At 41.8% G+C, this 25,634-nt stretch overlaps 2 protein-coding genes across 4 annotated transcripts in view; one reads left to right on the forward strand and one right to left on the reverse strand.

Annotated features, from left to right (window-relative positions):
- Positions 1-1,975, reverse strand: part of ACTR3 (actin related protein 3) — a 30,442-nt gene extending 28,467 nt beyond the window's left edge. The window contains exon 1 of the mRNA XM_069861513.1: positions 1,785-1,975. Coding sequence (XP_069717614.1) covers positions 1,785-1,828 — 44 coding nt within the window. The 5' untranslated portion in view covers positions 1,829-1,975. The remainder of the gene's footprint in view (positions 1-1,784) is intronic.
- Positions 1,976-16,790: 14,815 nt separating this feature from the next.
- The window catches only part of SLC35F5 (solute carrier family 35 member F5), a 30,035-nt gene continuing 21,191 nt past the window's right edge, over positions 16,791-25,634 (forward strand). Inside the window, exons 1-4 of one of the 3 annotated variants that reach the window (XM_069861522.1) lie at positions 16,791-16,873; positions 19,710-19,780; positions 21,076-21,155; positions 24,864-25,005. In XM_069861522.1, the coding sequence (XP_069717623.1) occupies positions 24,871-25,005 (135 nt within the window). In that variant the 5' untranslated portion in view covers positions 16,791-16,873; positions 19,710-19,780; positions 21,076-21,155; positions 24,864-24,870. Of the gene's footprint in view, positions 16,874-18,971; positions 19,049-19,709; positions 19,781-21,075; positions 21,156-24,863; positions 25,006-25,634 lie in introns of those variants that run through there. The other 2 variants (XM_069861520.1, XM_069861521.1) reach the window with 2 other exon arrangements.

Genomic DNA, 25,634 nt, shown 5'->3' on the forward strand with positions numbered 1-25,634 from the left:
CCTATAAAGACATAATTAGTGACTTTAATAGTACTACCTGCAATGCACAAACGTGTGAGACAAGAAAAAGCCGCCAATGGCATGGAGCAGAGTATATTACAGATCCTTTGTTCCAAAAAGATAAAAAGCGCATATATACATCATGCTAAACTCGCACATACTTCCATTTCACTCAACTACACACCCTCATTCCCACTCTGCTAACCTTTCTTCATGCCACAAAAGGCAAGGTTTTTTTCCTGGCTCTAAATACAAGTGTGACTTCTTCATAAATACGTTAAACAGACATTGCAGACACTATGTAACTGCTCTGCTTAAAGAGCAATTTATTACTATCCTGCCCTAAACGAATGCTCTTGAAGGGAAGATGAGAACATGCTTGTTCAGAGTACTGTAAATATTTGTACCAACAGCCCAGTCACTGAGAAATTTGATTGTTTTTAGGAAGATAGATGAGAGGTAAAACACAAAAAAAAAAAAAAGAGTTAAAGAATCAGCATGCCATCAGCGGTAGCTAAAGGGGAAGAGCCCTGAAAATATACCAATACCATTTATTCCAGTAAAAGCTCAATGTGCAGTGTCTAAACCGAAATACTTCATCTTTCAAATCACACCGCAGACAGCAGGTCACAGAGCTGTTTTCACTTCCTGACAGCGCTCCTGTGCAAGAGGAACCACAGAACCCTCCCAGGCCGGCTTCCTACAGACACCTCCAAGGGCTTTCTCCCCAACCCAAAGCCTCCAGGAGCCACACCACACCGGAAAAGGGAGCCTGAATCCCGAGGGGGGCCTCTCATAATCACTTTTTATGCTATATATCACTAGCACCGCATTCTCTTTATCATCTGTCAGCTGCTAAACAAAAAGAAGAGTTTCCAAAACGGATTTGGTTCAGGTTTGACACCGAAAACTGCCTTATAAGGTATAAAAGCCCGACAGCAGGAAGAGGCTTTGACAAAACTAAGGAAGTTCCTCTGCGCTTGCTCGCTGGAGGGGGAGGGGTCTTTTTCTCCCACAGAGAGAAGCACAGAATAAATGACATTATCCACATACTCAAACCGCCCCGAGCCCCTCGGAGCCCCCCGGAGGGCACCGAGCGGGCGGTGACCCCTCCGGGCCAGGGTAGCCCCGCCGAGGGGTCGGTACCGGCACCGATCACCGATGGTCCGAGGCCCCGGGGGAGGGAATGAAGAGAAGGGAAGGGAATGGAAGGGCCGGGATGGGGATAGGAATGAAGGGAAGGGACGCGATAGTGACAGGAATGAAGGGAAGGGACGGGAATGAAGAGACAGTATAAGGCTAGGAAGAGATAGGAATAGGAAAGTAAATGAAGGAATAGGAAAGTAAAGGAATGAAGAATGTTAGGATAAGAAGGGAAGGGAAGGCAGAGGGAAGGGAAGGCAGAGGGAAGGGAAGGCAGAGGGAAGGGAAGGCAGAGGGAAGGGAAGGCAGAGGGAAGGGAAGGCAGAGGGAAGGGAAGGCAGAGGGAAGGGAAGGCAGAGGGAAGGGAAGGCAGAGGGAAGGGAAGGCAGAGGGAAGGGATGTGAAGGCGAAAGGAAGGGATAGCGATGGGAAAGGATAGGGATAGAGAAGGACCAGGGATGGGAAAGGATAGGGATAGAGAAGGACCAGGGATGGGAAAGGATAGGGATAGGGAAGGGCCAGGGATGGGGAGGGGAAGGGCCGGCGCCTGGGCCCGCTGGGGCGGGCGGCAGGGCGGGCAGCGGCCGCTCCCCCGGCCCCGCTGCGGGCGGTCGCGACCCCTCGGCGCCGCCATGGCTCACCCCGTGCCGCAGTCCACCACGCAGGCCGGCAGCCGCCCCGCCATGCTCGTCGGTCGCGGCGGTGCTGGGGACGCGGGCGGCCCTGGGCGCGCTCGGGCACTTCCGCAGGGCGGGCGCCGCCGCCGCCTCCTCCCCGCCGCTCGCAGGCTCGGCCCGGCGAGCCCAAGATGGCTGACCCGCCCCTCCCTGGCGCGCGGGCGGGCGCGGCAACCGCAGCCCTCCCCGACGCGCGATCTCGCGGCCTCGCCCCTGCCGAGGAGACGCGGAAGTGGAGCGGGCGGGAGGGTTCCCGCCCGGCGCTGGTGATGAACCTGGGAGGGGGCGCGGAGGAGGGCGCCCAGGGTGGCGGGGGGACGGCTGCTTGCAAAGCCCTTCCCAGAACATGTGTCACCGAAGTGACGCTTCACCAAAAGGGTTCCTGGGCACTAGCAGAGGTTGACGGGGGAGGTGGTGGAGTCACCACCCCTGGAGGGATTTAAAAGATGGGTAGTTGCTCAAGGATGTGGTTTAGTGGTGGGCAGGTACGGTTGGACTCGATGATCTCAAAGGTCTTTTCCAACCAAACGGTTTTGTGATTCTCAGCTTGGAGAAGACTTAATTCCAAGGAGGAAGGACTTGCCATCCCTGGAGGGATTTAAAAGACAAGTAGATAAGTTGCTCAGGGATGTGGTTTAGTGGTGGGCCAGTACGGTTGCACTCAATGATCTCAAAGGTCTTTTCCAACCAAACGATCCTGGGATTCTATGACGCGTCTCGGCTTGGAGAAGACTCAGCTCCAAGGAGGCTGACACAAGAAGTACATGTTCAGTATCAAGAGTGTTGCAGCCTTTCAATATTTAAAGAGGGCTTATAAGAAAGATGGGGGAAACTTTTTAGCAGGTCTATGGCAGTAGGATAAAGGGGAATGATTTTAAACTAAAAGAGAAGTTTAGACCAGATATTAGGATCATAGATTTGTAGAATAGTTTGGCTCCATCCAACCTGGCCTTGAGCACTTCCAGGAATGGAGCAGCCACAACTTCCCTGGGCAGCCTGTGCCAGTGCCTCACCATGCTCATAGTGAAGAAACTCCTCCTTATGTCTAGTCTAAATCTGCCCCTGTCCAATTTGTAGCCATTGACCCTCATCCTATCACTACAAGCCTTTGTGAACAGTCCTTCCCCAGCTTTCTTGTAGCCCCTTCAGATACTGGAAGGTTGCTATAAGGTCTCCTCTGAGCCTTCTCTAGGCTGAACAAGCCCAACTCTCTCAGCCTGTCCTCACATGGGAGGTGCTTCAGCCCTCTGATCATCTTTGTAGCCTCCTCTGGACCCGTTCCAACAGCTCCTCTTATGTTGAGGACTCCAGAACTGGACACAATACTCCAGCTGAAGTCTCACAAAAGAGGAATAGAGGGGCAGAATATTAGGATGAATATTTTTTTCACTGAGGACAGTTGAAGCACTGGAGGAGGTTGCCCAGACAGGTGGTAGGTACCCCTTCCCTGGAAACATTCAAGGTCAGGTGGGACAGGACTCTGAGCAACCTCCTGAGTTGAAGATGTCCCTGCTCTCTGCAGGGAAGCTGGACTAGATAGCCTTCATAGTCCCTTCCAAACAAAACTATTCTGTAGAGTGTTGCCCAAGGGGATAAGGAAAACGTATTTTGCGCCTCATTTACCCCGTTTATTTACCACAAACACCCTGATCCCAGAGATGCAGACACTTGGTATCTTTTGTAAACATCCTGGCCTCTGGGATGCAGACACTTAGCCTCAAGAAAACAATGAACTTGGTAGTTAATTGACTCAAAGTCGAAAATGTGCAATGAAACAAGGAAAGGGATATTAGATAGGGAGAATTCATGATTGTTTAAGGACTACCTGAAGGACCTCCTTATCCTAACTAAGGAAGTGGAAAGAAAGTAAGCAATTTTGTGTTAAAGTAGAATTGTGTAACCTAATGAATGTATGTATTGGATGGGTGTACAATTGTGTTAGCTAGGTGGGTTGGTCTTCAGGCTGAAGACAAATGCTGCTGTTGATCAAAAGTGTGCCAATGGGCCCTAATGGCCCTCATCATCCTCACCTGGGGTCTCCACCCTGCCTCAGAGCACCTCAGACCCATTAAAGCTCAGCCCTGGGCCCTCACCTCTTACCTGAGCGACATTTTGAGTAAGTTTTGTCCTAACCTTGCTTTCTGGCTTGTCTCTATGGGCCTCCCTACTTACTATCACTGGCTCTAGTTGGGGTCTGCAGACTGACCTCCTGGCCTCATCTTGGACCTGTTTCACCACCATGAATTTGTCTGATGAACTGGACTCTTGGTTGAACCTGTCCACTATCTTTGTGTTTGCTCACCTCAGCCAGGTCCTGTGGCACACGTCCAGGCTGGCGAGTCCCCAGTCCTGCTGGCTGTGTTACTGCAGGTGGCTTCTTGTCTCTCAGGGAGCCGCTAGACCTCGAGGAGTACTCACAATGGTCTTGCTTGCTTGTTCAAGCATTGGTCCTCCTTGTTTACCTTAAGCTATCTCTATTTAATAGCCTCGATCCATGAGTTCACTGTAGGGTTAAACAAGAGTCAGTGCCAGTACATAGGAACATGCCCTTCTACTTGAGATTGGAGGAAGTAGAAACATCCCTTTTTGTAGCAGCAGCTAGACAGTTCAGTTGTGAAGTTCAAGCCACCATCTGGCTTCTGTGGGCTGATAGAGGAACATAAGAAGGAAAGGAGATATTGAGAATGTTAACATTTTTATTTTAATGTCAAAGCAAATTATGCATAGAACATTATGAGGCAGTTTACAGATAATGAAAGGCATTTCTGCAGGATATTGTGTAGCCTCTGAGCTCTGCTCTGCTAGAATATGAAAGATTAATATCTCTGAAAGGTTTTTAGAGAAAGTGCAAGTAACCCTTTTTTAAATGCACGTGCCTCTGTGTGTGCATAGGTACATATTTATCTAAAACAAATAGAGTTACCACCTAAAGTGCCATGTGGACTTTTCACTTTCCTCTTGGTTTTATTACCTGGCATGCAGGATTATACATGCAGCAGGTTCAACTGCTGTGCCTGGCAGATGGAGTCCTGGAACAAGAGAGCAGCTTAGCGCTCCAGTTGCAGGGGTTCAAATAACCCCACAGAGGAGCATGAGACGAGAGCCAAAAAACTGTGGCATGCACAAAGCTGGGAGCTGGCAGGTCTTGTCCTGGCTATACAGCTTGTAAAGCCAGCACCATCAAGTTAGTGTGCCCAGTTTTGATCAGTGCAATCTTTAGTGTACCAGAGCTGACTGTTCTGTATGACCTAGAATTTCCAAGTAATGCTCCTTATTACTCATAGAATCATAGAATCACTAGGTTGGAAAAAAACCACTGGATCATCGAGTCCAACCATTCCTATCGAAGTGTCGCTAAGCTTTAATAATAAGGTCAAAAAACAGATAGTAGAACCGTATAAAAGCATGCTGATGATTTTTTGCTAACAGAAGCATCATTTCACTATAAACCATTAAGTCACACCCACAAGCACTTACTGTAGTACACGCTACAGAAAATATCCCATAGCTAGATTTATTTTTTTTCTGCCTTGTGAGTACAAGTGTTTTCTGCAAAACGGGAGGACATTGAGCTGGAAAAAAAATACTGCGGTTCACATGGAAAGTGAAACAAATCTGTTAAGTAACTCCATTGTGATCTCTTGCGATAAGTTTGTGTTCTTCCTGAGTCTGCATAAAGAATGACATTGAAAAAGAGCTTGCTGGTGCATTTTGTTTTACTTAATAACACTGGAATTTACATGCAAGAAGCAAAAAGCATAGAATTTCTCTCAATATTAAGGTGCCAGGTGAGGTTTTGCAAGGGAAGGAGTTAAAAGACTAAGCTCTCTGGCGATGAGATCTCATGTTTCATTTTATTAGTTCTGCCAGATGCAGTTCTTCAGGTGGCTATGGACCCAGGACCTAGCCCAGTAAGATAAAGATGCAAGATTTCTCTTTAAGCAATATGATCTCATGTTGTTGTACCATAAATCCAAGTTTGGTGCATTACTCATCCAAATTCAAACAGATCAATCTAAATTTCAATACTGCTTCCTCTGTAGAACTTCTGTAGTTTCTTGCATTGACATCTACATTATCTTAGTGGATGTTTTTAGCGTAAAGTCTTGTGCTCAAATTACAGAACTGAGCTTATAAAGCCAATATTCAGCTAGATCCAGCAGGATTGCAGTGCTGACTGATGCACTTCAAAACTTTCTTGCACTGACATAGTTTCCAACCCTTACTTACTTCAGTATAGGAGCAGTAGGAAGAGTGTACTGTCTGTGTTAATGGTGTAATTTTCTGAGTCTTTTCATCCTCATTTGGCCAGAAGCCAGTTCCAATCTTGCAGAAAGCTTTTCCCTGTTTCAGGGTGTACCAGAAACCCCATTTTTCATATGTAGAGGCAATGTCTTACTATGTTCTCAATCTTACCAATGGGATGCGAGTGAATAAAACCCTAATTTTGCCTTTATCCAGTACCATCCTGTATAGCCCATGCAATCCGGCAATATCATCGTTCTATGATGCATCACAGTCCAGCTTTTACAAGCACAGTTCAGTTGCAGGTGATCTTTTGCTGCATATCCATGATTACAGAAGTAATTAGCATTGCAGAGCATCCTCCTGCTGCCATTTGCCTCCAGGCAGTTACAATATAAATATAAAACAAGAGAACATAGATAAATGCAAATGCACAAAGAAGGAGAAAATAAAAGTTCAGGAGGAAAGTATTTCTATTAATCAACAAGTAAAACAGGAGCAATCTAACAATTTGATTCAGAGGGAGGGAATTTTCATATAAATAAAGTCTTGGAGCCCCAAACTTTTCTGTAGTGCAGCTATGATTTAGGAGCTCCAGCAATGCTATATATTAAAATTTCACAAGTCCTTTAGGCTGAAGAAGTACATACCTAGACAAAAGCATTACAAATCACTTGCTGATCTGTGCAGGAAGCTTTTCAGCATCCTGCTCATTCTGGATCATTTTCCTGCAGTTAATGGCCTGCCCTTCAGCATGCAGAAAGAACAACTCTGTGAATCCATATATAGATTGAGGTCTGTGAAGCACAGTCAAGTGCAAGGACCAAGAAAAAACAAAAAGAAGTAAAAGATACAGAGGTGAAGGGATTTTGGAAATGCTTAGGAGGACTCAGAATCTGATCTTGCCCGGGTCAGCATGTTGCCATTTAGATTGGTATAAACTGAATTTAAAAGACAGGTTAATATCCAGTACCTCACACTGAACATCCTTTAACCTCAGGTGAAGCTTACAATAAAAGCTAGATTTTCCTAGCCAAGGAAATTCAGGTCTACATTATCTATTAGATAATACTCACTTTATTTTAAGTGTTATAAAGTATAACACATTGCGTAATAATTTATCAATCATGTTCTAAGTGTTTTAACATAAGCAAATGTTACCAATAATTGGTGGAATACTACAGAGAGCTAAACAATAAAACATTTTTTTTTACCTTGATATAAGATATATGTAGCTCTCTTCCAGGAAGGGCTACAAGCAAAATTATAGTGTTATCAGTTGATTTTGGCAGAGCTATAGCAACAGCCATATGGGAGGCAAGTAATTTCATGGAGCTGCACATGGTGAAATCATGGCAAATTACCAGGATCTCATTTGATGTGGCTGTTCTCCAAGAGTGCTGACTTAGATCAACTAAACCCAATAACTCTCAAAATATAATTAGTCCAACTATATTTTTTTTAAATAACAAATGGGAAAAACACAACTATGATTCTTTGTACAGTGAAACAAGGTATGTGAGGAGAGAGAGCAACTTATAAACTGGGGCTTGTTTATATCCTTGGACTACAATGATGATAATACTACTATTGCCCATTATATTTGCTAGGAATAACACCAAAATGTGTGTCAAAAGACAAACCCAGAAAATATAAAGGAAAAACTTGACTAAAAATGTGATTACTTTAAGAGGAACTTGTTGTTCTGGACAGAGGCTACAAAAATCGTGCTGTCCAGAGAAATACTGCATTTCTATTTACAGCTTGCTTTTTCATTCAAAATGGTTTATCTTTATGCTGCTGTTTTTTGCTTTCTCATAACAAATAGGTCCTGTTCCTTTATGAAGCTTTTGTAAGTGAATTAGCAGAATGATGGCAGCAGGGTTTCTACAACAGCAAAACAGGATACAATTGGGGTAAAACCGAGCCTTAAAATATACCAAGTATAAGAGCAAGAAAACTGTCAGATCACTGACGCTCAGAACAGTGGGTCAAGTTGATCCAAGTGGGTCATTTCACAAAAGTTGCAGCATGAAGAGTCATTGAACATGCACCATGGACATTTGAGCAATTCGAACATTTGAAATTGGAAGCAATAGAATATATGACAGGTAAACAAATTAGTTTCTGTTCTAGACATTTGTTCAGACTTTAATAGGTGCTTACCAGCTTTTGAGAGAGTTTTGCGCTAATATTTGACTTCCCATTTTAAATGGCTTTTCATAAAAGGATTGTTTAGAGACACTTGTGTTATAACATTTTGTTTTTTTTTTTTCCTTGTTCTGTGAGTTTTGGAAAAAATATATTCTTCTCAGTTGATCCAAACTTTTGACTCCTCAGATTAGATTTTAGAAGACAATAGATGTTAAAGGCTACTACTCTATCACAGCTGTGTTTGTTGTGCCATGTTAACTCTTACTGTACTTACTTCTGAAGAATGTGGGGAGGAGAAGAGAATGAGGAGGAGAATTTGGAACTCGTTTAACGGATGTCCTTCTCTGGATGAAGCAGAGCACTGCTTGAAAAATGGTACCAGACTTCCCAGTCAGCTGGATATTATAGCAACCACATTTCTATTGGCAGATGCATAAATATACACTCTCTAATTGTCTCTGATCAGTTAAATAATTTGGCTGCCTCTTTCTAGCAGAATAAGGAATGTTCTCCCTAGCAGAATATGGAACACTCTCTCTAGCAGTGTTAGGGGATAGGAATAACAGCTCATGCAGTATCTTTTTCAGTTACCACAGCTATCTGTAGCCCAAGTGTCTTGTTAAGATCCATGATTTATGGAGAAATGATGAGCAGTAATAGTCAAATTAGTTAACAGTGGGAACATTTTAAAATACTGTGTTCTCTATTAAATAAACAAGCAAACAAATAAATAAATTGATGTCTAGTGACAAAGCTGCATACATAAAAAATGGAAAAATCTCAAAGCACAATTTCTGAATGCTGGGTGTATCCACACTGGATTTATTCAGCCTGATTAGTAACATATAGAGAAAGTTGTTAAGTAATTTCTGTAAAGCTGGGGTTTCTTGCTTGTCCTGCTGAAAGACAGTAGGAAATTCCCCCGAAATAATATCTTAATGGATCATCAAAAAGTATAAAAGCTGATTTGCAACTCTACACAGTGCTGTTCAGCCACTGTAAAGATTACATGGCTGTCTTTGAAGAAGAGCACAGTCAATTGGTAAGAACAAATACATCAACACTAACAGAAACATTGCATCCAAGTATTTCACTCACTCTACCACTTTTAATAGCTGTACAAAAGGGAAAAAACATTTGTGGAAAACAATGCTAGCGAATGTGTAAATTGGGCAAGATCTTATAGACAAACAGATGGCATGAATTATGTTAGCCCTTATTGCAAGAATAGGGGCATTAAAACACCTCTTTGGAGGACTAAATGCTTTTCCAAGCTGGTGGGCCATCCTAAGACGCCAGCCAACTGATCTCTAAGGAGAAAATATTTTGAAACGTTACTGTCTGAAAGCAACGTACTGGCAAAGCCCCAGATCAGTAGCTTTGTCACTGCCATTTCTCATTTGATGAACTTTCAGCGCAGTTTAACAGTTTAACAGTTGAAAAGACCGTAGGTAGTCATTAACTCTACAAGATGTGAAAACAAGAAACTTTTCCTCACATATTTCACTGCAGAGTAACTTCCAGTTCAATCCATTTGCGTGCTCTATATTTAGAACCTCTATATGTGCAGTATGTCTCCCACGCTAATACTCTAAGAATCAATATGAGGCATTTGTTCCTTTGCTTCAGGCCCTTCTTACCAGAATACCTGACTTATCTTAAACATTATGCATGCCCAGCAAGGGATCAGTTAACTGATACCATATTGGGCAATACAGCAATTCACTTTGAATAGTACCTTATGTTGCAGTGAGCCTCAGTGAATCATTGTGATTATTAATGCAGGAATGTGCAAAAGTACAAATATCAAAATCTGTTCTGTGTTCTCCTGAACATACAGAGTCAGATTACATGCAATTCTAACTGTTTAGCCCTGTGCTGGGAAAACTGCCTGACTTCACCTTTAGAAATGTGCTTTTATGGAAATATTCACTGTGAGTAAAAAAAAAAAAACCACATTTGACTCTATGTTAAGGGTTATTAGTTTTTTTGGATTGCATCTTCAGACCAAGCAAGTATTCGTGCTCACACATGCATATCTGATGGCTATGATATTCAAATGACCCTCTACTTGTAAACATGCATGAAGGTTATACACACATTCCCCTCCTGCATTCAATTTTCCCCAAAGGCATGGTAATTCTGTAATTCGGAACACTTCTGAGGGTTTACTTTCCATTTACTTTTTGTTTTGCTTGGATAGGCTTCCAAATGGTATTTAAAATTGTCTTTTTTTAACAAATTATGATCATGGTTTATGTACTGAAAATAATTGAGTGATAGCAATTTAGTAATTTTCAGTCCTGGAAATCCCATTGCCAATTAAGTTTCCTGTTTTCTTTACCATTATAAATCAGCAAAGTAAAGAGACTGAAACAAGTGATGACAACTTCCCCAAACGAGTTGTTTTACTAGTCTGTAATCTTATTACTAGCTAATATTTGCAAGCAATGTTTAGCAGAAAGCCAAAAAAACCTCTCAATTCTAGTTCATTTTCTACAGCTATTAAAAGTAATGATAGAAAAAAGCTACATTGCAAAAATATCTGTTTTTTTTTCTCCAAATACATCTGCAGCATAATATTTTTCCTGTAAATACTGGTAGTTTTCATAGTGTTCAGCATAAATTTTATTGAAATAAATACACTTTTAAGCACTGAAGTTTCTTAGAGCCTTGTCAGAAAGCAAAACAGTTAAGAAAACAGCTGTGTAACAGCTCAGTGAGGATCAAAAGTACAAAATGTTCGTAAATACACAAAAGAGGACTGAGGACAAAATGGAAATTTTAACTATCACAGACTTAACTCATGAGATATCCAAACTTTGATGTTTTCATTTCAACATCTCAAGAATTGGATCATGAGCAGGGGAAGACAATGAAGATAGTTGAGCAATAGAATCGTTCCCTCAGTCACAAGGGTCTTCATGCAAAGTGAGACATAGGATGCGGGGACAATTCAAGGGCAGTTAAGAGCAGCTATAAGACACATTATAACTGAAATGGAACAAAGACAGTGAAGTGGCACAACTGTTACCAGTTATTGGATAAGATTATTAACTTGTGGGCTAAACCCAAGCAAAACAAAGCATTTTCTTCTGTGCCACAAGATTCTTACCTAAATAAATCCTTAACAGCCCATGTTTTACAGTATAACCTGGTTCATAGAAGGGGTTAGCTAAGTTCATTGATCCATCAAGATTGGCTGAATTAGACTTCTACATAAGGTTGCTATAAACCATTTATTTCTAAAAACTACAAGGATGTGCCATGGAAATAACTACTCTGTAAGTGCCTTGTTTCCTGTACCCATCCGTTACCAGTCATCACAGAGACCTGATTCTGAGCTAGACGGACTTTTGGTCTAACCCAACAGAACAGGGTAAAACTTGGTTGTCATGCATCCTACGCCAACTCTAGTGCTGAACACTTAGACTACATCCTTCACCTAAAGAGGATCGAAGATGATCAAAACTGACTTTGTCAGTTTAAATTTAAATACAGTTTCTTTTGTGCTTTGTCTTGTTCATCAGCATGAACATCTTGTTCATTAAAGATCTGATCCAAATCCTTCTGAAGAAAGTATTTCTCTAAAATAAGTAGATTTGATTCCTTTTTAGATGTCTGAGTCCTACAGAGTATTATATTTCCTTCTTGGCATCTGATCTGTTTCATCCAAATCAGCTATTACATTCATATAAGTAGGAAATATATGAGCAGAAACTAAATTCTATTTTTCTTTGTAAGTGCAGTTTAGCAAGTTTGTAAAATAAAACTGAGGATGTTTTCTCTTATTAAAACACTACAGTGCTGCTGGAAAAAAGATAAAGCTTTGCCTACAAAAATGTCGTTTATGTAAGTAAAGAAGTAAACAGAATAAATATACAACATGTATATATTTGCACCATGGATTAGTTTTACTACATGTGATTACTCAAACCATAATTCCTAAAAACGGAATGGTAAAAAATAGAAAGAGGAAAAGAAATTCTTATAATAGTTTCTTTCAGAGAAGACACAAGATCATCATGTGAACTTTTACAATAGGAAGCAAATTACTTCATCAACAGCTAAAAATACAGGAATCCTGTGATATTTCCAAGTGTAAAAAGTACAAGCTTCTGGGATTCTGACAATGTTGACACATTTTTTCTTCAAATGCTTCAGGAACCACAGCGTAAGTGCCTCATCCTGTGATGAAGAGAAGCTTGGCATTCCACCTTAAGAACTGCAGTTTTATCCTGTTTGCCTGCCTCAGTCAAAATGTTTTAAATCAAAACATTAGTAAGTTGGATTTAACTGTGTGACCACATTGAGATGCAAAGCGCATAGCCTCAAGAAAGTAAAGAAGAAAACTTACACACAAGAGAGGACAGGGGGACACTCAGAAAGATGGCTTTAATTCAGAGTCAGGATTTCATATGCTTTCCAGCATCAAAGGAGACTGAAGGAAAAAGAAAGATGTAAAATCTGTGCATCTCTAGACATTTTGCCATCCCTAGCACCAGCTGCTGCCACTCTCTGTGGGACAGCACTTGCCGGGGGCAGCAAATTAAGCTGAGCTTTATTTTGCTAGCTGTCAAAGATGATTTCCTCTCTTCCAGAGCTCTTCTATCACTGCATGATCAGGCGAGACAGGAGAGGGTGAGAATCTGCACCTTCCCCATTGCCTTATTTTTTCTGCCTGTTCACAAGAATGCACGCAGCTCCATTATACAACAGTATACTCCATTATAATATAAATTATGAATAATAATTTTAAAAGGATTATTTAGTAAAAGCATTATCATGTGTAGTTCCTCTGTCAGAGTAGTGTAGTCATAACTTTCTTTGTCTTCTCAGGCTTCACCACTTACTAACTAACTGACCTTGGATAAGCCATGTAAGTTTACCAAGTCTCAGTATAAATACTTAGATCAAAGATGAACAAGACCGAAGAAAATAAGATGCTGTGAGACACATAGACATTTTTGTGATTGCATTTTATATAATTTTCATCTCCTCCAAATTCCATAGAAAGTGTCATTTCAAGAGCACTGCTATTGCCCAGCATTTTTGTCTAAGAAATTCATTATACCTAAAAACATTGTGAAGTCAAAATTTCATATAAAAGCATCTTACTGCATAGTTTAGCAATTTTAGCTTCAAGGCGGAAGATAGTGAGGACAGAAGCACTGCAAATCAATACAGTATCATTTACAATATATACCTACATCCAATAAAAGATATTTTGAACCACAAGCATAACTCACTGCATTTCCCTGCGTCATTTAGACTATAAATGCTTCAGGGTACGGATTGTATCTTGCTACTTCTAACAACCAGTTTTATGAGCCATCAAGCTTGTTGGATGTTTGTCAGTGCTACTATATGCAAATAGAAATACAGCTATATTAAGAAATGAAGGTTCACAAAAATACCCAAGCCAGTTTCAGACTAAGTGTTCTTAAAATTATTTTTTCTTTTCTTCTTAAGAAGAAATAATACAAGTCCAACAGCAACACTCACCTAGACATATGATGATAAGATGTAACATTTTTATAGGAGAGAGAATGGATCTCTTCAATCACTAACTTGGAGCAAAGGTGAAAGATCTTGTTTAATTTCAACAGTTTATATGTGTGAATAGCACTTAAATTCCCTTCACAGATATATCACGTGTCACCTAACTGCAATTTAATATCATTACCTTTTCATTCATCTATATACATCGCTTACTGTCACTTCCTAGCAGTTTTTACTCTAAAATCCTCCAAATACGTAACACTTGAATTTTGCAAAATGCGTTTATGTTATCAGGTGAATACTGAATAATCTGCCACACATTACATATCACATAGGTTATCTTTAGGTTGGTATTCTGAGCTCAGCTTTTAAATACTAATTAATGATGACTGCAAGGAGGTAAATATGACAGACTACAAAAACCAAAAAAAATTGAGCTTGTGGTAACTGCGTTTTAATGTAGCTTATATGTCTATACAATTTAACTATTTTTTTAAAATGCTATTAAAAGTGTGTTGACAGCGAAGCAGGCCACTATTTTGAGAATTCGATTAGTTGCCACTACTTCCCGGTCCTGTGAGATTTTACATTAGAGATTGTAAAGATTACAGTAACTATGAAACAAAGATTCCATCTCACTGTACTTGGGGACATTTCTCTAGGGTCTTGCTCCCTTTGGTTTTTATTTTCTTCTCTCTTTGTGACAGGCTTGTTCCACTTCCTCATCTCTAGTTTTTCAGCTCATGCTCTCTTCCTCTGCCTTCTGCTCCTCCATCTCCTGGTTTCTCTTTTGACTTGCTCATCTCACTGCTTTGAAAGGGATATGTGAATTCCAAGAGGTGGCTCACCTACCAGCAGGAGGTTCTCCTCCATTACAGCTATTCTAGCCATTCCTCAAAGACGGTCAACCTACACATAATCACAGAATTGTTTGGGTTGGAAGAGACTTGCAAGATCATAGTAGTCCAACTGTAAACCTAACTCTGCCAAGTTTATCACTAAACCATGTCCCTAAGCACCACATCTGCATGCCTTTTAAACACCTCCAGGGATGGTGACTCTACCACTTTTATCCCAAAGCCTATACTGTTGCATGGGGATACCTCGGCTCAAGTGCAGGACCCGGCACTGAGCCTTCTTGTACACCATATAGTTGGTGTTGGTCCATCGATTCAGCCTGTCCAGATCCCACTCCAGAGCCTTCCTTCCCTCAAGCAGATGAACACTTCTGCACACCTTGTCTGCAAACTTACTGAGGGAGCACTTGGTCTCCTTATCCGGATCATTGATAAAGATACTAAACAGAACTAGCCCTAATACTGAGCCCTGGGAGACACCACTTGAGACCAGCCATCAGTTGGATTTAGCTTCGTTCAGCACAACCAGCCATCCAGCCAGATTTTTACCCAGTGAAGAGTACATCTGTCCAAGCCATAAGGAGCTAGTTTCTCTAGGAGGATGCTGTGGGAGACAGCGTCAAAGGCTTTACTAAAGTCTAGGTAGACAACATCCACAGCTCTTCACTCACCCACTACGTGGGTCACCTTGTCATAGAAGAACAGGTTAGTTAAACAGGACATGCCTTTCCTAAACCCATGCTGACTGATCCTAATCAAGCAGTTATCTTGTATGTTCTGTGTGATAGCACTCCGGACAGTCTGCTCCATAACCTTCCACAACACAGAGGTCAGGCTGACAGGCCCGAAGTTTCCCAGATCCTTCTCCCAGCCCTTCCTGTAGATGGGTGTCATATTTGCTAATGTCCAGTCATCTAGGACCTCCTGAGTTAGCCAGGACTGCTGATAAATGATGGAAAGTGGCTTGGTGAGAACTGCTGTTTCCTTCAGTACTCGCTGGTGGATCTCATCTGGCCCCATAGGCTTGTGCACATCTAGGTTGCTAACCATTTTCTCTTGGATTAGGGGGGCGACATCCTGCTCCTGGTCCCTGTTTTCCAGCTCAGGGGTCTGGATACTCAGAGAACTAGTCTTACCATTAAAGACTGAGGTGAGAGGGCAAGAAGTACCTAGTCCTTTTCCTTATCCTTTGCCACTAAGTTTCCCTCTGCATCCAATAAAGGACAGAGATTCTCCTTAGCCCTCTTTTTGCAGCTGATATATTGATAAAAACATTTTTATTGCCCTTCACCTCAGTACCCAGATTAAGTTCTAGTTGGGCTTTGGCCCTTCTGATTTTTTCCCTGCATAACCTCACAACCTCCTGAGTTGCCCGTCTCCTCTTCCAAAGGCCATAAACTCTCTTTTTTTTTTTTCCTGAGTTCCAGCCAGAGGTCTCTGTTCAGCCAGGCTGGTCTTCCTCGTTGGCCACAGGATGGGAACACTCGCCAAGGGACAAGAACACCTGCCAGGGTGCGGGAACACCCTCTGGGATGCAGAAACACCCGCTTGGAAGAGAGTACAACAGCAGGGGTGCAGGCGAACCCGCTGAGTGTTGGGAACACCCAGTGTGGGACGGGAACAGTGCCTGGGATGTGGGAACAGCGGCTGGGATGTAGGAACACCGGCTGGGATGCGGGAACAGCAGCTGGGATGCGGGAACACCGACTGGGATGCAGGAACAGCGGCTGGGATGCGGGAACAGCGGGAGGGATGCAGGAACAACAGCAGGGATGCGGGAACACTGACTGGGATGCAGGAACAGTGGCTGGGATGTGGAAACAGTGGGCTGGGATGCGGGAACAGCGGGTGGGATGCGGGAACAGCGGGTGGGATGCGGGAACAGCGGGTGGGATGCGGGAACAGCGGCTGGGATGCGGGAACACCCACTAGCACGTGGGAACCCTCGCAAGGATGCGGGAACACAGGCCGGGTTGTGGGAGCACCGGCAGGGATGCGGGAGCACTCGCAAGGATGCAGGAGCACCCACTGCGCCGGGGGAGCACCGGCAGGGGTGCGGGAACAGCCGCGGGGACGGGGAACACGCAGCGGGACGCGGAGGCACCGGCCGCGATGCGGGGGCGGCGGGCAGGCGCGGCGGGCAGGCGCGGCGAGTCGCTGGCCGATCGCGTCGATGCCGGCGCTCGCTCGCGGGCTCGGGGATGGATTTGCCGCGCGCCGCCATCTTGGCGGGCGGGGCGGGGCCGGGCCGGGCGGAGCCGCCGCTCGGAGCCGCGGGGCCCTGCGCCGCCTCAGGTAGCGCCGCCGCCGCCACCGCGATCGCGCCCCGCCGCGGGGAGGCCTCGTCCGGGCCCCGCCTGCCGCCCGAAGGGAACGCGGCGGCGGCCCCGGGGTGGGCTCGGGCCCGCGGGGTGGGAGGAGGCGCTTTCCTCAGCGCTCTTCCTCTGGAGGGGCCGCGAGTGCGGAGATTCCGCCTTCCCCGGAGCCCCTGGCGGGGGGCGGCTCGCTGTCCGGCCTCGCCTCGGCGAGGCTGGGGCGAGAGGGAACGGCCTCGGGCTGCGCCGAGGGAGGCTCGGGTTGGGCGCGACGGAGAGGCGGCCCGGTTGGTGGGGAGTCACCGGCCCCGGGGCGGTTTAAAAGATGGGCAGATAGGGTGTTCAGGGACGTGGTTTAGTGGCGGACAGGTACGGTTGGACTCGGTGATCTCAAAGGTCTCTTCCAGCCAAACAATTCTACGATTCTTTGGTTCCTGCCTCCCGCTGCCTGGGCTGCGCCTCTTCCCCCCGCGCTCTCAGCGCTCCTTCTACGTGCGGCCGCGGGACGGACACTGCTCCCTCCTGCTCTGGGGTTCCCCAGGGCTCCCGACGTGTTTCTTTCTCCTCAGGCGCCCGATTTTTCTGAGTGTGTTAGGGAGGTTTGGAATGGGTCCGGAGAAGGCTACGGAGATGATTCGAGGGCTGAAGCATCTCTGCTGTGAGGGCAGGCTGAGAGAATTGGTGTGTTTCAGCCTGGAGAAAAGAAGGCTCCAAGGAGACCTTAGAGCAGCCTTTCTGTACCTGAAGGGGCTGCAGGAAAGCTGGGGGTTTACAAGGGCATGTAGTGACAGGAGGAGGGGTATTGACTTTAAATTGGAAGGAGGAGGATTCAGATTAGACGTTACAAAGACATTCTTAATGATGAGGGTGGTGAGGCACTGGCACAGGTTGCCCAAGGAAGCTGTGGCTGCCCCATCCCTGGGGGTGTTCAAGACCAGGCTGGATGGAGCCCTGAGCAGCCTGTTCTGGTGGGAGATGTCCTTGCCCATGACAGAGGGGGTTGGAACTGGGTGGGCTTTAAAATCCTTTCCAACCCAACCCATTCTATGACTTATTTCCTTCTCTTTGTTCCTGCTGCATTTCCTCAAATATATCTGTTGGCAGGAAGGAAGGAAGGAGAAGCCCCTGTTTGCTGGAAGCACATTTCTGAATGTAGTGGTTTTGCTGATTTCCAGCATGCCTGGAAGGCTCAGCCTTTAGCCACAAGTGACGTGCACTTCTGAAGGCTGCTGTGTTTGTTGTTATCTGTGGCTGTTTATCTTGTGACAAAGCGTGATATGTTTAGAGCTTGCAGTAGACAAGATTAGTAGCATGGGTAGCATGTGAAATGGATGCCACTGGTAACTCTTAGCTAATATTAAATGTATAGCTACTGGTGGCTAAGAGATTGCTCTGTACATAGTAACGCTTTAAAAGGCCTTGGCATTGTTATTGGTAGAGGATGAGAAAGTGGGTAGTGTCACTTGCACTTGTTGACTTTCTCTCTGCTAACTTGAAACTAGTATGTTCATAACTCGACACTGATCATAGATGTTCATGTCCAACATGGGTTGTAGTCGTGCTGGGGTGCTGTGTGAATGAACCTGAGAAGGACATGCTAGATACTCTGGTAGCCAGTAAAGACTCCGAAGTATGCAGGAGATCAATATTCTGCCTTACTACTGCTATGTAAGAAAATATCTTTGAAACTATTTCATGAATTTTGAGTAAGTGCTGAATAGGAAACTTTTTCAAGTGTTCCTTTTATTCCTTAGATACCAGGATCCAGCTGTGCCGTGACAGTTTGATAGTATGACTGTGACAATGTGCACTGCCAGATCCTGAAACATCTTTTTATGTGAAGCCAAGTTCTCTTATTTTGGTACTAAAATTAGTGTGTTTTATGTGCAAACTTTGGTCTTGTATAACTGCTTATTTATCTAGGTGATCTCTACTTGTGGCATTCAGTACTGGCATGCAAAATTTGGCCTGTTTCTTTTCTGGGGTCTTTTGCTTCACTAAGTCCTGCAGATTCTACAGGAAACTTTCCTTGAGTAAAGATTATGGGGCTACAGTGGATATAATTGTTGTGTTGCATAAGGCTCACCTTTCTATCTCTTCTGAAGATTCCTGCTTCTGCTCACCTCCTGCGATATCCTGTGAAAGCTTAGTGGAGGTCAGAGTTGTGTTAAATTACTGTTGGTTTGACATACATTTTCAGATTTAGAAGGATGGGTGTAAAATGTTTACTTTCAGTTTTTTCTCTGACTAGAATCAAAGCAATGCCTCTGTTTAGTCTTGAAAGTAATGAAATATGAAATGAGAATCACCTAGGGACAGTACATGTTAAAGAGTGTGTGGGGTTGTGTCCCTGAACTTGTATTGGAGCAGCTGGTATTACTGGAAAAGCTAAAACTGTTCCTTCTGTGTGCAGACTTTATCTTGGTATGTTGCCTTGCAAACTGAATATGAAATAATCTTGAGTAAATACAAGGAAGAATTTCAAGTTGACTTGCACAATGGTTTGTGGTTGAGCTGCTGTTCTGGATCTCTTGTTATTCTTGTTATGATACACAGTTTTGGGGGAGGTGTGTTTTCCTCATAGAACAGCTAGAGGCAGTACTCCTGTTTTGACAGGACTTGGCAGTTCTTTTACTTGAAATGTTCTCTTTCCCCATTGTCAACGCAATGAAAGTTGTTTTATGAACTTTATCTTTTTCCTGTGTCATAAATTTAAGTGCTGACTCAGCTTGAGTGATCTAGGATATGGTGACGTTTTAAAAGCAGAATATAGTATCGTTATGAGGGAAGTATATTTTTTTCATCTTTTTTTGCAGAGGGTCTTCATGTAACTAGATGCGAAATGGTTCCACAAGAGGACGGCTCTAACACTAACACAGTTAAAATGGTAAATAAAAGAAAAAAGGCTTAAGAATATCTCCCTGCTTTTTTCTGAAAATTGTAATGATATTAAGAAATGCCTTTTAAATTCCTTTAAATGTCAAATTTCAACTTGTATATTGAACATGCTTTCCACATGGAATAACTTATTTCCTAGTAATGGAAACAAAAAGCAAACATACGCTGATGGTTCCGTTTTATTTCATAGGGTAGAATGTTGTATTTATTTTTAAAATGTAACTTCTGTTTCATCCTGTATGTCTTCTGGGGGCTTAAATTTATTGTAACTCTGTGCGCTTTTTTTAATTGCATGTTTTGTAAGGGTTGTGCCATGTTCTTCCAAAGAAATGTCTTGTACAGTTGTCATTTTAGGTGTCAGATGTTATCTTAATATGCTAAACTTTTACCCTTATCCTGAAAGGGATTAATTATTGGTAATAAGCGTTGAACAGCCCACAGCAGATCTTGCACACTGATAGAGGGTAAGATGTATGTCTTGCATAATAAATGAATTTAGGTGCAAGTTCTGCACTTGGTTACTTGAGTATAGCTGATATGGATTAAGAGGAGACTGAAAATAGGCAGCTGAATGGTATCTTTTGCCTACTGATATTTAGTTTAGTGTGCATGGAAAGAATAATTTTTATGCATCTTTTTTATTTTCTATCTGTGTTTTAACTGTTATTGTATTTTGGGTGCATGAATTAGGCATCAGCAAACTGTTGGAGCTGTGTGTGGATAAAAGCCTTGTGATTTAAGACTTGGTTGTCAGAGATGCTGATTTTACTCTCTAATTAGTTTGATAGTGTAAGAAAAATATGACCAACAGCTGCTGTTTGTGTGTGAGGGCCCTGAACTAAATTAAGTGTTCAGAATCTACAGTGAGCATAGGCTTTGTGGCATACAAGATGATATCTGCACGCCTTTGTCTCAAAACTACATGTTCAAAATACTTTTAACTAGCTACAGTTATTTGGTTGCATATGTAGTAAAGGGCTTGAACTTGCTGTGGATGCTAAATCTTGAATCTTGAGTTGAGTGGAGCCTTACTTATAGACTTGTGTTGTCTGTCTTTCCAGTCTGCCTTTTTATCTCATTTGAAATTTGACTTGTTTTAGTAGATGATTTTAGAGCCAAAGTGCCTAAATGCCCTATATCTGTATGTCTGTAACGTTTAGGACTTAAGTTGTGGTGGACATTTGTTGAACTTGAAATTTTAGAATATATTTTGCAAAGAAAGTACTTAATCTACATGCGCATGTTATTTTTTACACCTTTGCTTGCTTTTTTTTTTCTTTTTAGGGGATTATCTTCACTTCAACGTGATGTGTGAAGTTTGTTAGCATCTTTTTTTTTTTTTTTACAGTTGTTGTGAAAGGTACGTGTGAGAAAACTAAGTTTTTTTTCTATGAATGTTCTTTCTGTGGTCATTTTTGTCAGAGCATATTAAGAATCAAAATGCAATTCCAGATGTTATGAGTTCTGTGTGAAGTTTTATACATTTTAATTTTGACCTAAAATTTATATACTAAGTTTCAATAGTGGTCTATTTTTCTGCTGAATGTTATAGGCATTTTAGCATTGCTATTTCATATTTTTTTAGCTAGCTACCAGCTTGGAGGTAACATGATGAGGACTTTGTAGTCACCCTTCCTTGTTAAGCTTTTTTTTTTTCTTTGTTATGGAAGAATAAAGCAAAGGGCTCTATTAGGCACACAGAAGTGTTAAAGTCACTTTGTAGTTAGCTAAGAAAGTAATAGCAGCTATTACTGAAACATGTAAAATGCATCATCTTCAAGACATAAGAATGGGCTCGTTAATTAGCATTTTAAAATCTACTTTGTAGGTAGAAAAGAAATGATGCGACATGTACTTATACTTTGAATAACTTCAGAACCTCTTATCTAAGAATTATTAGATATTCTAGCACGCTTTACTTCCCTCCTGCTGAGGGATCTTGAAGAAAGGGAGTTATACAAGCCTAATGGAGACAAGTTGTGTACAATATTAAGCCGCTACAGAATGTGCATGATCTCTGTGCGCAGTGTATAACTGCTGTATGCTTTGAAACTTTGTGGTGAGAAGAGAAGAGCTAGGGATGCGAGCATGTGATGTAGAGATGTCGAATTGATCAGGCTGCTGCAGTTCCTTCCTGTCTACAGCTGCCTCTCCCCCTCTTACCTGCAGCACGTAACTGGTGAAAGGTTGGAGTGGTTTCCGTTTCTGGTGTACCTTATCACTGCTCATGTGTTGAGCTGTAGCCTGACAAGAAAAGAGGTTTGTTTTTTTTTTTTTTCTTTCTCCCGCCTTGGGAATTCTTTTATGCCCAGCTTCCATTTTCACTGTATATGCAAACATATGAGCAATTTGTGGGCTGTATATAATATAACTTAATATAATGGCTTGTAGGCTATTAGTCGTAATAAAATGAAGGCAAGGTTGTAGAGTATGATATATAGTGTCTGTTAGACCAATTAATAAAAACTGAAAATACCCTTAAAAGCTTTCAAGCATGAAACCCTTTCTTTTCCCTTACTCAGGTTTAAGAAAGTATCCTTGTCTATTCTGTCTTTGAGAACAAATGTTTTCTCCTTTATTCCATATAAAATAAAAACTGCTGTTCCTTGCTGAGTCTTTCATAACTTTGCCCCCCCCCCCCCCCCCACTTACAGATTGCTTTCTTTTGTCAATCCCACCATTTTACCAGAAAAGCAGAATAATTACCTAGAACGGATGCCCACACATGGAATATATCAGCATAGATATAGTGGTATAATTACATTCAAGAACTCTGCCTGTTGATTTTTTTTTCCTTTGTGAAGAAGCCCTTTGAGAAATGGAGAAAAAACTGGGAAGATTTGAACATGGCAGAGACTGTAATGCAAAGGAAAGGCATGAGTCAAAGATGGGAAACGATGTAGTTGTCTCAAATGCACTTGTGCATATCTGGGCATTTGAATCATTAGTCTGAGGAGTGGGCTAGTCTGGAAAAAAAACATCATGTAGCTTCCTCACGGGACAGACAGTGGCGCTGTCTCCTTCACTGATAATTTTTAAGTAATGAAAAGACAGTAATTATTAGTATGTTGACATGAGTGGAATAAACAAAGTGTAATTTAAATTCACTGAACTATATTAGCAAAGCAAATGAGCTCTGTTTACTGGAAAGTCAGGATTTGCTCCATAAAGCTGAATTGGATTTCACTTCCTTGAGAAGTTCTTGCAAAGATAGTGAGTGGTTGAGTTTGCAATGATAAATAGCAAGATATGTTATGTAATCTGTAACAAATGAACTCTTAATAAATTTGTTCTTAAAATAGATGCATAAATAAGTTAATGTTAATCATAGAACTACTGTATGTGTTTCTTACTGAGGTACATTAAAATGTGTGTAAGAGATTCTAGTATGAGTACACTGATGAGTTAGACGTCAGTCTCTGTCACTTGTATTTAGAGCTTTTAAATTATAAAATTGAAGGTTTTCCTAAATTTAGGTTTCCTAGTGGGCAGTTGTAAAGCTGTATCACAAATCTGAATCAGCTTCTAATATCATTGGTAGATATAAGAATGCATCCTGTGCTCATGATTAATGCTTGTTTGGAGTTGGTGCAGTGAGCCTTATAATTTTTTTTGAGTTAAAGCATAAGCAGGATTTTTAGAAGCTTGTTTGCCTTGGCTTTCATCTTTTTTTTGGAAAGTACTTTGGTGATCTCTTAATATAATTTATGTATTTTGAGTAGTGCTAATACTTCTTTTAGTGCAAGTTGCACAAAGCAAAGCCCTCTAAAGTCACCATTGTTTGCCAACCCAAACAATATCAGTTTTGTTCTCAGGTTTACTCTGTGCATTGGATAAAACAGAAGTGCTTTGCTTACTGAAACAAAAAGAGAAGAAGGTTGGTCATGATCTATTTACACGCTGCTGTAGTACTCCTCTCTTGCATAACCATTGATGTTTTAACTGCAAATAGTCATCTTCCTAATACAAATTTTTGCAGCTCAAGCCATATAGTCAGAATTTTCTGTTGAGTGGTACTTTTCCAATATGCAAAAGCAGTTGACTATAAGCATTAAAACCCAGCTGTGCTTCTCTGATAATTGACCAGAATTGCTAAAATTGAGACCTTTTTGTTACCACAGAGGTACCATCTGAGGGTTGTGTGTGTGAAAAGAACAACAGGTTTGTGTGTGTCAAAATCTGAACTTGTTAATGGTGTAATTTTTTGCACATCTGCATGACTTTTGTACTAGATGACAAGCTTAAAGATAGTTTACTGCTGTAGTTTTGATTTCTCAGAATATGAAGTGGTTTTAATTGATTATTCATATGTGTAGCATACCAGGGCACAGCTGAAATCATTATCAATGTTGTTTGGTTTAGTTTTTATTTTAACAGGCAAAGCTTTCTGTTGCCTGCATTGTGTGCTTACTCTTAGTTTGACAGGTTTTCACTAGAATTGGTGCATGCCTGTATTTCAGAAATTTCCAAGTAGGCATATAAATCTTTTCAGTTCAAGTGCACGTGTAATCTAATTTTGTACATTTGCAAGTAAATATTCTTTGGAGTTTTAGTCATTGGGTTTTTTTTCTTGAATCATTTCACACTCTGAGGGACCATAATTTATCCAAATGTGTTGCTGTGTCTTCAGAAGTATTTGTTGAATGCTTCAGTTTAAGCATACTTCTGACTACCTTTAATAGGATTGTATTTGACACAACACTTCAAAGTAATTTCTACTGTTAGCTTACAGTATGTGAACTTGCAAAAACATAGTGGTTTCAAATTCTGCAGAATTTGTAGCATAGAAGTTCCAAAAAGGCATTGTATGCTTTACCTAGTTTTGCATATTTCAGTGGTAGAACAGTTGGTAAATTCTTGAAAAGTCTAGGTTTACTTTTAAATTGGCCTTAATGTCTCTTCTTATTCCAGATCTATAAAAGATCTCCTTTTTAGCAAATATAAACATATGTTTCCTGGCATGTTGAATCTATTTCATATATATGAAACACTTGCCCCCATTGTTGTTCTTTTTCTTTTTTAGTTCCTGTTTATAATCTTTTTGGTTTTATTCCTGTATCAATCTTGATTAGGTTACAAATGGTGTGGGTTTTTGTCATGAATCGAATGAGCTCCCAGAGCAGTTCATCCACTCAGCGTAGGCGAATGGCTCTAGGAATTGTCATTCTTCTCCTCGTTGACGTGATATGGGTTGCCTCTTCAGAACTCACTTCTGTAAGTATTGTCCCGTGCATCTTAAAAGGAAAATAAAAACCTGTATAAGGGAAAGATGTGGCAGAAACCTGGTCACTCACTCAGTGAGTGCTCTAGTGTAATGTTTAACTGCCTTTTAGTGAAGGGGAAGGCAATATCCTTTGGGTCAGTGAACTAAGGTGCATCCATCAGAAGTTACAAACAAGCTCAACACAGCCTCTGTCGCTTTCAAGACAGAAGGCGTTATTGATGACTTAAGAATTAAGCAATATCAGCTCATAACTATGTACCGTAATTAGGCAGCTCATTATTTATTTCTGTATTGATTACAGTAATGCTCATATGTTTCCCAGGAAGTAGTAAGCGAGCTGTATCATTGCAGGCTAGGTGGTGTGGTAGATCATGGTTCAGAACATCCAGAAGTCTAGAACAAAAGGATTTGGGTAGTACTGGAGTTAAACCCTGTAATTGCAAACAATTTTGTCATAATCTAGTTCATATATTCAGGATCTTAAACTGATCTGCTGTTACTTCGTGTCATATTTTGGGACTTAAAACAGAGCTTTAGCAATACAAATTGAGTTTTTAATAAATTCTTGTCAGTTCAGATTTCCGAATTGTCATGAAGTTGTTATGTTCTGTATCAGTTT

This window comes from Phaenicophaeus curvirostris, chromosome 7, assembly GCF_032191515.1.
Source record: "Phaenicophaeus curvirostris isolate KB17595 chromosome 7, BPBGC_Pcur_1.0, whole genome shotgun sequence".
Lineage (NCBI taxonomy): Eukaryota > Metazoa > Chordata > Aves > Cuculiformes > Cuculidae > Phaenicophaeus > Phaenicophaeus curvirostris.